The sequence below is a fragment of the Lygodium microphyllum genome, chromosome 6 (assembly GCF_053477565.2).
Source record: "Lygodium microphyllum isolate KBCC chromosome 6, Lygodium_microphyllum_v1.1.10, whole genome shotgun sequence".
NCBI lineage: Eukaryota > Viridiplantae > Streptophyta > Polypodiopsida > Schizaeales > Lygodiaceae > Lygodium > Lygodium microphyllum.
In genome coordinates, this window is record NC_141140.1 from 15777212 (window position 1) to 15791663 (window position 14452).

At 47.0% G+C, this 14452-nt stretch overlaps 1 protein-coding gene across 4 annotated transcripts in view; it reads left to right on the forward strand.

Moving 5' to 3' along the window:
- Positions 1–1104: 1104 nt before the first annotated feature.
- Positions 1105–14452, forward strand: part of LOC148034324 (uncharacterized) — a 154327-nt gene continuing 140979 nt past the window's right edge. For all 4 annotated transcript variants that reach the window (XM_087679277.1, XM_087679276.1, XM_087679281.1 and 1 more), the window contains exon 1: positions 1105–1449. In XM_087679277.1, coding sequence (XP_087535403.1) covers positions 1294–1449 — 156 coding nt within the window. In that variant the 5' untranslated portion in view covers positions 1105–1293. The remainder of the gene's footprint in view (positions 1450–14452) is intronic.

Sequence of the window (14452 nt, forward strand, 5' to 3'; positions counted from 1 at the left end):
ACATCAAGTGCCAACTTTGTAGTCTCGTGGCCAATGAGAAAGACCTCGAAATGTTCATCATGGACTACACGCAAAGAAACTTGCTTGCCTTGGACCAAATCCACCAACTAACAAACATGATAATTCAAAAGGTCCCTTTCATCAAAGACAACCCAGCTACATTCACAGTACCTCCAGCAGCTTATGACTACAAAAGTCACATACAAATATTATACAAATAATGATTGAGAAGGTCACATACCTACTACTGAGAGTAGAGAGGTCTACACCCAGAAAACGATTCCAACTTCGATCCATTTAGCAACATAATCTATGTAACAAGCAAGTTCTCAGATACAACTTCTTCTTAAACAATTTTATTTTAAAAAAACAAACATAAACTTTTCTCATAGAATTGTAGATAGAAGCAAACCAAGAAGAAACCAAACTTCAGCCAGTGTTAAACATGTAGTCTCAAAGGCTATAAGTCTTGTACCAACTCAAATACTCTATACCATCTGGCATCATCCGCAACCAAAACCCACAAGTCAGTCTAGAAGCGCCAATGGAGAGACACAAAAACAAGTGCTTTATCTATAGGATAAGATGTAAGAAAAATGGCAAGGAGTATGTAGGACACACGAACAACATCGATAGCAGAATCCAATAACACTGAAGAAATCCCGTTAAGAAAATGAAGAAAGACATAGAAACATTCCAATTGTTCAAGGAAATGCAACCGTGACAAGGGTACAACAACCTATATGGACACCCAACAAGATGTAAAAAGCATTATTTTTTGAAGAGAAGAATCCTCATTTAACATAGCAAAAAAAAGTGAATGTTTTAACTCACGATCATTGACTCGATATATATGTATACATGTTCTCCTTTTGTAATTCTCCATGTATTTAAACTATACTAAAACTTATCTAAAAATGTACTTCATAATAAAACATATCACATATTCATACACCGTAAGTAAAACTGATACAAAACAAACATGCAAAAATTGCATATGAAACTTCATACTCTTTTACTAAGCTACGTCTGTCAACTTAGTTTGCCTTAAGGCTTATAGCCTCAAATGGCTTACTTAGCCCATTTAGCCCGGAAATTGCCAGAGATAGGTGGGGGCCATCAGATGTGACTAATTAGGAGTCTCTCTGTCTCTCTCGCTCGCGAGCAAGACACAAGCATGGCGGGCATTTCACTTTTACGAACTTACATGGGAATTTTCCCACCCATTTGTTTTCCCACGCCATAGCTTGCTTTGCTTTTGACAGACCTAAACCCAGAAGAGGAGCAGAAGAAATGGAGAAGCAAACGAGGCACTCAGAATGGGCTAAGCTGAGGCTTATTGGACGACCAGTCATGACAGGCAAAGCATTCGGGTCTTCATCCCTCATTTGGGTCGCTTGCCGCGCTTCCCCCTGCTTGGTCCACATATACCACGACTCCAAACTCCGGGTATTCGCTCGACTTCTTATCATCTTCAAACTGGATTACGTCGTAGAGTCAAGGTTTCTGCAGTATTAGAAATCTCGTCTGCAAGTGGATTAATGTCTTATAATTATTAGCACTTATAGAATCAAGCTGGAGCTTTTCAAGCTAGTCATACGGCAAGCAGTCTCCTATCCAGAAAAATATAGAAGCACCTGAATTCTCATTGTAGAATAAATAGAACATTCCGGTTCTTGAAACTGGGAGCTATCAAGAGAATAGCAAACTATCTTTGTCTCGTAGGCAGGACGGAAATGGTCGTATGATGAGCCAAGTCACAATCGGAGCACATTCTGGGCTGATAATAAGCACGGTATCGGTTATAGTATTGGACATTAGAGCACATGGCTATGGTGTCACAAAATGTGAGTGGTGGTGCCGCAAATGGATCTCAATGTATCCATACTAATCATTGACTTGGCAGCACAGGGTGCTAAGTTTTTTCATCACTTTGATAACTCCCATTGCCTTGGTATGGAGATTTTATCTTATTGCTTGTTTGGAAAATGGAGGTGTCTTTTACAATTTTAGCTATGGGAGCTTCTTTCCAAGCTTCCATCATGCTTATTACCATTTACTCACCAATGTGGGCTGTCATGTTTGTTTGAGTTCAAGATCTCTCTTAAAGCATTCAAGTCTTATGTTGGGGATTCTTTGTAACAAGTGCTCAAATTAGTGTTTTTTCTTGGAGCATTACAAGGTGGATACATTAGAAGTTTACAAGCCTACACGTCTCTTGAAAGTTTGGAGTATGAGGACAAAGGAAAAACCCTTGTACTTTGTATATAAAAAATGGAGTAGTGGAATGCAATAATTGCTCTCTTATGGAGATGGCCAGGTGCATGCTCAAGAGTAAGAACTTGCCTAATATATTGCAGTTGAAGGCATTCGTGCATGCAACTTATGTTTCAATAGATGCTCTGCAAGAGCCTTGCAGATAGTTGCTCCTCATGAGACTTGAAAAGGCTCTAAACCCTCTTTTTTTAGATGACAACCTTTGGATCTATGGTGTATGCCCATGGGCCTTCTTAGAAGAGGCTCGAATAACAACTAAATGTTGAACTCCATATGATAAAAAGGAATTGTACATCGAAGATGGAAACAAAGTATAAGTACAATGGACCTGTATTGAGGTGATACCATGCAATGCAACCTCTTTTTAGGTGTATGACGAGTTGGAGTGAAGTGCCAATAACCAGTTGTTTGGGTTGTGTGATATTGAAAGTGCAGTTGGATGATGCCACAAGCAATAGGGGTGGAGTCAAGGTAGGGGTACTTGAGTGTGAAAATGTGCACAAAAGTGGAAGCAAAGATAATGAAAGCATAAAAACACACGACAAGAGATAATGAACACCAAGAGTTGATAAGAATATGTAATGCTATCCAAACTAGTAGAGTAGAGATGGGATTTAGTGTGAACCTTAACACTCCAAACACTCTCTTGTAGTGTTTATGATAATAGGGTGAACAGATAGAGAAGAGTGACCTATAAATTAGAAAAGGCCAAACTAGGTTGGCCAAAATACAGGTTGGAGAGACTTAGAATAGGTCAATTGAAAAATAGGCTAGGTTGGCTAAAACTATGGTTGACTAGTGTAAGTCAGAAGTTTCTAAACTGCATAACTCAATAGAAGATCAGGGAACCCAAAAAGGTGGAGAGATCCTTAAATCTTTAATATAGCAATTAATAGGTATTTGTACAAATATGGCTTCGAGAGATCAAGCACGAATCAACACTCCAAATCCACCAAGTCCTCTAATTTTCGTATTTGGAACAACTGTTGGCTTTGTCTCAATCACTCCGTATAGCCTTCACCATGACCTAGCCATAGAGGGGATTGAAGGATTCGAAAGGAGGTGGAGGTGGTCCAGAGGCCCAACTAACAGAGGATGTATCAAAGGAGTGGCGCCTATGATGAAAATGAAAGCTTGAGAGCAGAATGAATGGAGTTTAGTCATTAATCTTCAAATAGCAAATTGAGAAGTGATTGTTAGTCCAAGGAGCGAGATGACTTGAAAGTCATGCTTGTCAAAAGCAGAGATAGACAATAAGTTCTTTGTAATGCTTGGCGTAGACAAGACATCTAGTAGCATGAAGTCAGAACCATCTGCAATAGTAATAGTGATTGTCCCAATGCCACAAAGATCATAATTGTTGCTGTTCGCACATGTAACATGCTTCCAAAAAGGGGTTGAATGTGTGAGGAAGACTACTAGGGTTTGCACTGAGGACACAGAATGTACGACCACGACAGAAACACAAAGACACAGACACAGACACAGAGGGCAAAACTCAAACCCGAAAGGCAAAACTCAAAACTCAAACACAAACAGAAGAAGGGAGAGAGACAACACAACTTTGAAGTGAATGAATGCTGTAAATGAATGTAAGAGTGTACAGTGAGCTCAAGGGCAGAGCAATGTCGGAGTGTGACGTCCACCGAAGACGGATCCCAAGTCTGTGACCACCAGTCGGAGTGTAGGAGTGTTGAATAGTGAATGGCAGCAGGCTGGTCACCAAAACGCAGCAGTCTAGAGGCTCGAAATTGGTAAATGCAGCAGTGTACCACCGATCAGGGGATTGGAAACTCTGCACAGTCTTGTTAGAGATTAGCGCCTGTATGGGACTGCACAGTCCAGTCGGACTGCCACGTGGCAGTCCGATTGCCTGCAGTCCAGTCGGCTGCATTTAATGCAGCTAACCTGCCCTGGTTTTCGCCCAGTTTCCTGGGTATAAATAGCCGAGGACTTCAGCAGTCTCCTACACTTCTCTGCTCGCAGATTACAGACTGGTGGCATGCGCAGATTCCGTCTCTGTTCGCAGATTTCAGATAGTAGACAAAGCAGACTGCAGCGGACTTCGAGGTGAACAGCAGGTTGCATCGTCGAGGTGGAGACACGCAGTCCAGCCCAGTGCGCCCGTGTATATATCTGCATATCTTTGTATTCAGCACACTTTATACAGCAGATCTTCATCTTCCACTCTCTTTCTCTCTTCTCTCTCTCTCAGTCCTACGCTTCCGCACCGCTGCACTCTGACATGGTATCAGAGCAGTGTTAGAGGGCTGATTGAGCGCAGAACCAACCTGAAGAGGAGTTTCTATCGCGACACAAATTTGCGTTTTCAGCGTTTGAGGGCAGGCAGGAGAGCTGCGCCTCGGAACAAGGCTGAAGCGAGTGTGGGTGCGCAGGAAAGGAGTCCAGGTGGTGGATTTGCTGCTGTTTACTGCTGTTTGACGAGGAGGACGTTTGAGTTTTCAGCTTTCAAGTGCAGGTTTTGCTTTTTCATCGCCTCCGGCGGGTGAAGAAGTTTCAGGACGCGAAAGTGCCTTAGCAGGCTGAGTTTTCACAGTGAGAGGGGGTTGCTTTTGCGTTTGTGAAGGCATTACAGGTGAAGATGTCTACAGAGATTGACTTGGAGTTCTAGACGATTATGGACCAGAAGGTGCCTGTCTTACCGGCTCTTCCCGCAGATCAGAAGCTCGACGGCGACAACTACCGCATCTGGCGCGTCATGATGTTGGCCATCCTCGACTCCATGATTTGGCGGAGCTTGTATAGGAGGAGATCGACCGGCCCTCGGTAAGAGATGAGTCTAAACTCTCTTTTGATGCTCGTGCGGAGTTGGCCAAGGCTCAGTCTCACTGGGACAAACTGAATGCCAGGATTCGTTCCTTTCTTTTTCTATCTTGCACTACAGCCGTGATAGCTCACATCGAGCACTTGACGGTGGCTCGGGAGATATGGTTGGAGCTTGATCAGATGTACAACCGGATGACCCTTATGAAGCGGGTTTCTTTGGAGGTTCAGATGTGGACCTTGTCCGTAAAGAAGTCTTTTTCGCTGCGGGAGCACATCAATAAGCTAAGACAGCTTCAGATGCAGGTTTAGAATGCGGGGAAGCCGATTTTCTCCGAAGACATGGCGATCATACTATTGTCCCAGTTGCCGCCACGATTCGGTACATTCTACTCCGCCCTTATTGCTTCGGGGCGGGAGTCTACTCTTCGGTGGGAAGAGTTGGTTCCTATGGTCTTGGACCAAGAGGAACAGCTAAAGGGACAGAATGCTTCCAAGTCGGAGGCGCTGACAGGTCAAGCCTCTCAGAAGAAGGGGAAGGACCAAAAGAAGAAGAAGGGGGATAACAAGTCAAAGAAGGACAAGGACAAGGACAAAGAATCCACATGCCATATTTGTGGAAAGACTGGCCATTGGAAGAAGGATTGCCTTGACAAAGACAAGAAGGACACTAACGGTGGAAGCATAAACATGTGCTGAAATAAACTGTTGAAACACAAGACAAAAAAGAGGAAAGAACACGATACAGATGAGAACTCAGATGTATGCACGGGAAATGGAATCCATATATCTGAACACGAGACAATCGCATACAACAGTGAGTCACTGGCTGCGTGGGCACTGGCACTGGCTCTCGCTCCTCTCTCCACAGAGTCTGCAAATGGTGAAGATGATGACGATGACTGAGGAGGAGGCACTGAGTATATATAGACTGAAAAAGTGGGGAGCAATAATGCTGGTCGGACAGCATTAATGCTGGCCGACTGGTGCATAAAATGCTCCACTGGCATAAAATGCCACATCAGAAAAATACCTAAAATACCTTTAAAAAAATGCCTAGCCCAGATCAAGCTCAGACTCACACATGAGCTGACAAATACTCTGCTAACACCCTCTCTCAAATCATGAGTGATCTGATACAATACAATAGTACAATGAAAAGGGATGAGAAACTATAGAACCACCAAGACTGTTTTCCCCTTTTCTGCTCAGGCGGCTGCTGCTCCCTACAGGCGACCTGTTTGACCTGCGTTTTCTGCAGTCTTACCATCGCCTGCTGCCTACGCACCCTCTACTGCCTGCGTTTTTCATCTGCAGCTGCTGGCGACAGTTTTCTACCTGTTTTTTCTGCAGTTTACAGCCTGTGTTTTACTGATTCAGCATCTCTCGTGGCTGGGTGACTGTTACTTCAGGCCGTTTTTGCTGTTTTTGGCAGTTTTTGACTGATTTTTTGACTTTCTGCAGCAGATTTTGTCTTCTATTGATCAGATTTTGGGTTCTATTGCATGTGAACTCTCATTTTCTTGAAGTCTGTGCTTGTGTTTTGGCTGTGTTTCCTCTCTACATTCCATCTCTTCTCTACTTCTCTTCTTATCCTCTCCATATGGCTCCTCCGTGCACTTCCACTGATGATAAGTTACATGGACCTGATTATCTCACATGGAGTGCTGTCATGAACACTTGGTTTGTGCAGAAGCGGTTACGGTACATCGTCTGTGGAGCTACTCCTCGTCCTCTCCGTCCTTTTCCTCTTCCTGAAGCCTTCGATGAGGACAACCATGAGGAAGCGGTGCTCACATGGGACTCGGACGGAATCTGCGTGTGCCTCCCGCTTTTGATTATGATTCTGTGTCGAAAACAGAATCATAATCAAAAGGCACGGGCTCCAATGGAACGGTAGCAGGAGCCCAACTCTCCCCTGGATCTACAAGAACGGGATGCTCCTCACCCGTTGATATGGCCGGAACCTCCACAAACCGCACATCGCGACTAGTGTACACATCCCGCTTGACGGGATCATACAATCGATAGCCTTGGGACTGGGAGCTGTAGCCAACAAATACCTGTCTTCGGGAAGCTGCTTCAAATTCATCACGGTGAGCCTTGGGAATGTGAACATAGGCATCACATCCAAAGACCCTAAAGTAAGAAATATCGGGCTTAGTCCCAAAGTAAGCCTCAAAAGGTATCATTCCATCAACGGCTGAAGTGGGGCATCGATTAAGGATGTGGACTGCAGTAGCCACAGCCTCGGCCCACAGAACCTGAGGGGTCTGTCGGTGCTCCATCATGGTGCGCGCCATCTCGATCACACTGCGGTTTTTCCGTTCAAGAATGCCATTTTCTTGAGGAGTGTTGGTATTAGCAAACTCCTGGTGAATACCTTTATCTGCACAAAACCGAGCAAACTCATTAGAAACAAATTCACTACCCTTGTCGGATCGCAAGGTCTTCAACTTCCGGCCCGATCGGTTCTCCTCAAAGAGAAGCCAATCCTTGGAGTGGGAGAAAGCTTCTGACTTCAATGCTAAGAAATAGGCCCATGTCATCCTGCTGTAGTCATCTACGATCAGCATGAAGTACGAGCTCCCACGCAAGGACTCGTTCCTCAGAGGGCCACATAGATCCATAGATACAAGCTCCATCGGTGAAGTAGACCGCCGCGAAGCTGTGTGGGGAATGGCATCCCTATGCTGCTTCCTACGAATGCAGGAGACACATGGCTGCTGGCTCACCACTATATCCGACAACCCTCGAACAAGCTGTCCACGAGACGCCCTCCGAAGATAATCATAGTTGAGGTGACCAAACGGAGCATCCATAACTCTGACTGTGTCTGAGAGGTAAGAAGAAGAGTAGAGAGGGCGGTGGAAGACTTCAATTTATAGATGCCATTCTCCTCATATCCGGATGATAGAACCTTCCTTGACCCACGATCAAGGACTCGCACCGAGTTACTGTCGAACTCCACCAAAAGTCCAAGGGAGCAAATCTTATGAACTGACAGGAGATGATACCCTAAACCTAGTACATGCAAGACCTCTGAGGTATGGGTACCACCACGTCCATGTGGAATAAGTTGCATCTTACCCCGTCCTGCAATAGACACTGAAGAGCTATCTCCAATGAGAATCTGCCCACGCGAGGGTTGCAACTGGGCAACACCATCTGATGAAGGAGTCATGTGCCGGGAGGCACCACTATCAACGATCCACTCTCGAGACTGGGGAACCATCATCGCAGCATCAGAAGCATTCGGTGAAGAGTCCTCAATGACAGCTAGATGAAGAAATGCAGCTAATGAGGGTGCAGCCACCGCTCCAGAATCCTTTGTGTCCTTCTTGTTGGTGTTCTTCTTGTCTTTGTCAGGGCAATCCTTCTTCCAATGGCCAGTCTTTCCACAAATATGGCACGTGGATTCTTTGTTCTTGTCCTTGTCCTTCTGACTTGTTATCCCCCTTCTTCTTCTTTTGGTCCTTCCCCTTCTTCTGAGAGGCTTGACCTGTCAGCGCCTCCGACTTGGAAGCATTCTGTCCCTTTAGCTGTTCCTCTTGGTCCAAGACCATAGGAACCAACTCTTCGCACCGAAGAGTAGACTCCCGCCCCGAAGCAATAAGGGCGGAGTAGAATGTACCGAATCGTGGCGGCAACTGGGACAAGAGTGTGATCGCCATGTCTTCGGAGGAAATTGGCTTCCCCGCATTCTGAACCTGCATCTGAAGCTGTCTTAGCTTGTTGATGTGCTCCCGTAGCGAAGAAGACTTGTTTACGGATAAGGTCCGCATCTGAACTTCCAAAGAAACCCGCTTCATAAGGGTCATCCGGTTGTACATATGATCAAGCTCTAGCCATATCTCCCGAGCCACCGTCAAGTGCTCGATGTGAGCTACCGCGGCTGTAGTGTAAGATAGAAAAAGAAAGGAACTAATCTTGGCATTCAGTTTGTCCTAGTGAGACTGAGCCTTGGCCAACTCCGCACGAGCATCAAAAGAGAGTTTGGACTCATCTCTTACCGAGGGCCAGTCGATCTCCTGTACAAGCTCTGCCAAAACATAGGACTCAAGGATGGCCAACATCATGACGCGTCAGATGCGGTAGCTGTCGCCGTCGAGCTTCTGATCTGCGGGAAGAGCTGGTAAGACAGGCACCTTCCGGTCCATAATCGTCTAGAACTCCAAGTCAATCTCTGTAGACATCTTCACCTGTAATGCCTTCACAAACGCAAAAGCAGCCCCCTCTCACTGTGAAAACTCAGCTTGCTAAGGCACTTCCGCGTCCTGAAACTTCTTCACCCGCCGGAGGCGATGAAAAAGCAAAACTTGCACTTGAAAGTTGAAAACTCAAACTTCCTCCTCGTCAAACAGCAGTAAACAGCAGCAAATCCACCACCTGGACTCCTTTCCTGCGCGCCCACGCTCGCTTCAGCCTTGTTCCGAGGCGCAGCCCTCCTGCCTGCCCTCAAACGCTGAAAACACAAATTTGTGTCGCGATAGAAACTCCTCTTCAGGTTGGTTCTGCGCTCAGTCAGCCCTCTAACACTGCTCTGATACCATGTTAGAGTGCAGCGGTGCGGAAGCGTGGGACTGAGAGAGAGAGAACGCAGAGAGAGAAGAGAGAGAAAGAGACAGTGGGAGATGAAGATCTGTTGTATAAAGTGTGCTGAATACAAAGATATGCAGATATATACACGGGCGCAGTGGGCTGGACTGCGTGTCTCCACCTCGACGATGCAACCCGCTGTTCACCTCGAAGTCCGCTGCAGTCTGCACTGTCTCCTGTCTGAAATCTGTGAACAGAGACGGAATCTGCGCGTGCCACCAGTCTGTCATCTACGAGTAGAGAAGTGTAGGAGACTGCTGAAGTCCTCGGCTATTTATAGCCAGGAAACTGGGCGAAAACCAGGGCAGGTCGGCTGCATTAAATGCAGCAGACTGGACTGCAGGCAGTCGGACTGCCACGTGGCAGTCCGACTGCACTGTGCAGTCCGACTGGACTGTGCAGTCCCGTACAGGCGCTGATCTCTAACACCCCCTCTCAGAGCCTGGGCGGGGCAGAAGCCTGAGGGATCTGGAATGCCTCCGAAGTAGAGCCTGGGGAAGGGCCTTCGTAAACAAATCTGCAAGATTGTCCTCGGTCTTGCAGTACTCCACAGTGATGGTCTCATCCAGAAGCTTCTCTCTGATGAAGTGGTACTGGATCTCTATGTGCTTTGTCCGGGCAGGAAAAACAGGATTCTGTGCCAAGGCAATGCAACTCTCATTGTCATATTGCAGCAAAGTAGCACAAGTCTGGGGGCAGCCAAGCTCCTCCAACAATCTTCGAAGCCACACAGCCTCACATGTGGTGGAAGACGCGGCCCGATACTCCGCCTCAGTAGACGAAAGGGCTACCGTGGGCTGCTTCTTGCTACTCCATGAGATAACACCTGCACCCAAGGTAAAACAGTAACCTGTAGTAGACCGCCTGTGGTCCACATCACCGGCCCAATCCGAGTCGCTCCAACCTGCAAGTACAAGATTTGAACCATCTATCCCTGCGGGATAATGAATCCCTAAATCAGATGTCTGTTAGCAGAGTATTTGTCAGCTCATGTGTGAGTCTGAGCTTGATCTGGGCTGGGCATTTTTATTAGGTATTTTAGGTATTTTTCTGGTGTGGCATTTTATGCCAGTGGAGCATTTTATGCACCAGTCGGCCAGCATTAAATGCTGTCCGACCAGCATTATTGCTCCCCACTTTTTCAGCCTATTTATACTCAGTGGCTCCTCCTCAGTCAGTCACTTCATCTTCACCATCTGCAGACTCTGTGGAGAGAGGAGCCAGTGCCAGTGCCCACGCAGCCAGTGACTTACTGTTGTATGCGACTGTCTCGTGTTCAGATATATGGATTCCATTTCCCGTGCATACATCTGAGTTCTCATTTGTATCGTGTTCTTTCTTTTCTCTTTTTGTCTTGTGTTTCAGCAGTTTATTTCAGCACATGTTTATGCTTCCACCGCTGCTCCACTTCTGACATGGTATCAGTTTTCAGGATTTGTGTTTCTGCTGTGTTTTCTTGCTGATTTCAGGACTGTTTTGTACCCCTGCTGATCAGACGACTGCTGTCGCAGCCAGGCGACCTGTTTTGGGGTTGTTTTCAGCCTGCGTTTTTTGCAGTTTTGCCATCGCCTGCTGCCTCCGCACCCTCTGCTGCCTACGCACCCTCTGCTGCCTGCGTTTTTCATCTGCAGCTGCTAGCGACAGTTTACTACCTGTTTTCTCCAGTTTACAACCTGCGTTTTGCTGATTCAGCATCTCTCGTGGCTGGGTGGCGGTTCCTTCAGGCCGTTTTCTCTGTTTTTGGCAGTTTTGACTGATTTTTTGACTTTCTGCAGCAAATTTTGTCTTCTATTGATCAGATTTTGGGTTATATTGCATGTGAACTCTCTTTTTCTGTAGTCTGTGCTTGTGTTTTGGCTGTGTTTCCTCTCTAAATTCCATCTCTTCTCTACTTCTCTTCTTATCCTCTCCATATGGCTCCTCCGTGCACTTCCCCTGATGCTAAGTTGCATGAGACATCCTTGAGATTACAGGGGCGGCTTCCAGCACATTATGGAGGTGAGGCTTATGTAGCTTCAGAGAGGGGTGACAGGAAGAAGAAGTTGAAGGCCCAGTGTTACCACTGTGGCAAGAAGGGACATTTGCGGAAGGACTGCAAGAAGTTAGCGGCTTCCAGGAAGAAGGAGCAGAAGACGAAGCGGGATGCTGACTCTACCGATGAGTCCTCTCCTTCATCAGACTCCGACTCCGCTCCTCTGACCAAGGTGAAGTCCAAGGTGCGGAAGGGCTCCTCTTCTTCGGATCGCGGGAAGGGCTTGGTGGCCCCTTCCTCGGCTGCTTTCTAGTGATGGTGATGAGGTCATCCCTCACGACTCTCTTGTGCCAGAGAGGGAGTGTGAGCGGGTGTTCAGATGGGGCAGCCGCGCCTCATCTATATTTTTATACAGGTGCACAGGTTCCAGAGAGGGACGTCCCTGACGCATCGACTTCAGTTTGGCGGAATCAAATCGTGGAGCTGGGATTGACATCGAGGTTCATGATGAGCTGGTTATCTGACAAAGAGCGGGAGGCTTTCGTCTGGAGCTCACATGAGGGGACACTTTGGCGGTCTGGCCAAAGGCGGGAATTCATGGTCACCTATGTTCAGAGGCATTTTTGACAGGATGGTCTTGTATGCTCCTGCGAGACATTGGTGATGGACACAGAGACATGCTATGATCTTCTCTATTTTCAGGTGTTTGGTACGATCGACATCGACATTAGGTTCTCTCCGAGGCACCTTGGTGGTGGCTTGATCACCCACTGCTTGGGTATCCATGGTTCTACTTGGTGGTTCTATGTTGTATAGTTTCTGATCCCTATTCATTGTACTATTGTATTGTATCAGATCACTCATGATCTGAGAGAGGGTGTTAGCAGAGTATTTGTCAGCTCATGTGTGAGTCTGAGCTTGATCTGGGCTGGGCATTTTTATTAGGTATTTTAGGTATTTTTCTGGTGTGGCATTTTATGCCAGTGGAGCATTTTATGCACCAGTCGGCCAGCATTAAATGCTGTCCGACCAGCATTATTGCTCCCCACTTTTTCAGCCTATTTATACTCAGTGGCTCCTCCTCAGTCAGTCACTTCATCTTCACCATCTGCAGACTCTGTGGAGAGAGGAGCCAGTGCCAGTGCCCACGCAGCCAGTGACTTATTGTTGTATGCGACTGTCTCGTGTTCAGATATATGGATTCCATTTCCCGTGCATACATCTGAGTTCTCATTTGTATCGTGTTCTTTCTTTTCTCTTTTTGTCTTGTGTTTCAGCAGTTTATTTCAGCACATGTTTATGCTTCCACCGCTGCTCCACTTCTGACAATGTCCCCCTCAAATACCGAAGTATCCTTTGAGCAGCCTGCCAATGCACCGTCGTAGGTTCACTCATAAACCCTGCCAAGAGCCCAACAGCAAAACAAAGATCAACACGAGTGTTGAGAAGCCAAATCAAGGATCCAATCAACTGACGATAGTGGGAAGCATCCGCCGTAGGAGAAGCTGAATGGGAAGCGGCTTTCCAGTTCGGATCCAGAGGAGTAGAAAGGGTCCGATAATCCTCCATCGCAAAAGACACCAGGAGCTCCTGTACATATCTCTGTTGAGAGATGAAGATCCCCCTCTGAGACTGATAATTCTCATGGCCCAAAAAGAAATGGAGTAGATCCAAATCCGTCATCTCGAACGTCCGATGTAAAGCTGACTTCATCTCTTCGACCTGCTGTGCATGATCACCTGTGACAATCAAGTCATCAACATACAACACAAAAAGCACACAACCATCCTCGGAAGTGCGAACATAAAGCTGCGGATCGGCCTTAGAGCGCCGATATCCCAACTGAGACTGAAGGAACGAATCAATCTTCTCGTTCCATGCACGCGGAGCCTGCTTGAGGCCATACAAGGCCTTCTTCAACCTGTAGACTTTCCCATCTGAAGATCCAAAGCCAGGAGGCTGCTCAACATAGATCTCCTCCTTCAAATCACCATTGAGGAAGGCCGACTTCACATCCAACTGATAAACAGGCCATCTCCTATGGCCAGCCAAGGCAAGAACAGCTCTAATGGTCGCCATACGAGCAGTGGGGGCAAAAGTATCATGACAATCAATCCCTGGGCGCTGTGCAAAACCTTTAGCAACAAGGCGAGCCTTGTGCTTATCCAAAGAACCATCGCTAAGGTATTTGGTCTTGAAGACCCATTTGACGCCAATCACCTTCTTATTCGGGGGGCGGGGTACGAGTGACCAAGTGCCATTCCTCTCAATAGCCTCCAACTCGGCTTCCATAGCTTTCTTCCATGGTGCAGACTGTAAAGCCTCCTTCACGGAGGTGGGCTCTCGATCCTGCATAACTCGGGTCATCAAACAATAGTTAGAGCAAACAAGCTCCGTAGAATGTGCTTGGTGCCTCCGTGACCGCTGCGGACCATCCTGCGGTCCCCACTCCTCAGGAACCCCCTCGATCCCTGAATCACGGAGTGTGTCACGGGCCCATCGAGGAGGAGGCCGAACCTCCCCTCGTCTCTCTCCATCAGCTGAAGACTCTGGAATATCCACCGGTGGTAACTCCTCAGGGGTGACCGGTGGAACAGTAGACTCTGTGTCAGAAACAGAATCATAATCAAAAGGCACGGGCTCCAATGGAACGGTAGCAGGAGCCCAACTCTCCCCTGGATCTCCAAGAACGGGATGCTCCTCACCCGTTGATATGGCCGGAACCTCCACAACCGCACATTGCGACTAGTGTACACATCCCGCTTGACGGGATCATACAATCGATAGCCTTGGGACTGGGAGCTGTAGCCAACAAATACC